General features: G+C 55.2%; 1 protein-coding gene across 1 annotated transcript in view; it reads left to right on the plus strand.

Moving 5' to 3' along the window:
- Positions 1–844, plus strand: part of LOC113405231 (acetylcholinesterase-like) — a 1,413-nt gene extending 569 nt beyond the window's left edge. Inside the window, exons 2-3 of the mRNA XM_026646224.1 lie at positions 6–172; positions 583–844. Coding sequence (XP_026502009.1) covers positions 6–172; positions 583–647 — 232 coding nt within the window. The 3' untranslated portion in view covers positions 648–844. The remainder of the gene's footprint in view (positions 1–5; positions 173–582) is intronic.
- The last annotated feature ends 623 nt before the right edge of the window (positions 845–1,467 follow it).

Raw genomic sequence — 1,467 nt, forward strand, 5'->3', positions numbered from 1 at the left:
CCCAGGAACCCCACAGGGTCAGAGGGCAGCAAGGAGCAGTGGCCCCTCTACAACTCCAAGGAGCAGAACTTCGTCCGCATCAGCACAGAGCCGCCCCAGGCCAAGGGGACATCGCCCGCCCAGCACTGCGGCTTCTTAGCATCGCTGCTCAAAGAGACGCCGAGCCCCACAGGTGAGCATCAGTAGGGTAAGAGGATTGCAGTGCTAGAGGGGAAAGGCCTCATGTCACATTCCCCGTCCCCCCCGAAGCAGGCAGTTCCCCTATCCTGGGGCCAGATTGGAGCTGGCACACCTTATAGGGAAAATTCCCTGCCCTCCCGAGCCAGCCAGTCCCCTAGATCTGAGGATGGATTACAGCTGGCATCTCCTAGAGGGGAAAAGCCTTGTGTCCCATTTGCCACTTTTCATGTGAACATGGGATGATCCTCTGGCCTCCTAGAGGGGCAGACACCTGTGAGGAGCTCTCCCATCCCCTGAGGTCCCCAGAACCCACGTGCTGTGGGGCAGCCCCAAACTCAAGCCCAGTTTGTGGTTGTTTGGGCCTTTTCAATGGCAGAATGACATCTGCGTTTCCTCCCCCAGCTGAGATCCACAGAACTGCTGACCCCTCAAGGAAGAAGGAACATGAGGAAGAGAAGGAGAACTGAGCCCCATGGAGGAAGCCAGGACCTGCAGCATCAAATCCCAGATGCCTACCACCAGCTGAGCAAAGGGAGTAATTCCCCCAGCTGGGAGTCAGCAGGTGGCTGCTGTAGTAATTCATCTGGCCACTAGATGGCGATATCATCCTATTCACTAGCCCACGAAAGCTTATGCTCAAATAAATGTGTTAGTCTCTAAGGTGCCACAAGTACTCCTGTTCTTTTTGCGGATACAGACTAGCACGGCTGCTACTCTGAAACCTTTCCAGGCATGTTTCCTAGCAGTATGTCATTCAGCCATTAGATGGCGCTGTGTGCAGCATATCGCTCCAGCCAATGTGGTGTCCCTGGTAAACAAGGAAGCCCACTCTGGACCGAGAGCTGTGTAGAAGACTGTTTGGGTTAGTAGCTGCTTTCTTTAATAAACGCCTTCTGTTATTATTCTTTATTATGTGCGTCACCAAGTGAGATAGAAGAACCCAGGAGTCCTGACTCCCACCCCCCTCCAACTCAGTAGGCCCCACTTTCGTCCCCAAGCCATGGATTGAACCCAGGAGTCCTGGCTCCCAGCCCCCCCCACTCCAATCATTATACATTGCGAAGTGACACCACTTTTCCCCGCCTGAGGTTCTGTCAGTTTGACTGGGTTACCCCAGACGTCTCCATGGCCGAGCAGAGATCTGGTGGGTTGCTGACCCGAGACGTGCCAGGGAAGTGGCCTGTGCGTGACTGAGAGGACCCGGGGCTGTGATTCATCCTCTTTCAGCGGCACTGCGGGGGTTGCTCACCCCAGGTTGACAAGCCCCTGCTAAAAGCTGCCTGCGTT

The sequence above is a fragment of the Terrapene carolina genome, unplaced genomic scaffold (genome assembly GCF_002925995.2).
Source record: "Terrapene carolina triunguis isolate 2854851 unplaced genomic scaffold, T_m_triunguis-2.0 Scaffold34466, whole genome shotgun sequence".
In the NCBI taxonomy this organism is placed as follows: Eukaryota; Metazoa; Chordata; order Testudines; family Emydidae; genus Terrapene; species Terrapene triunguis.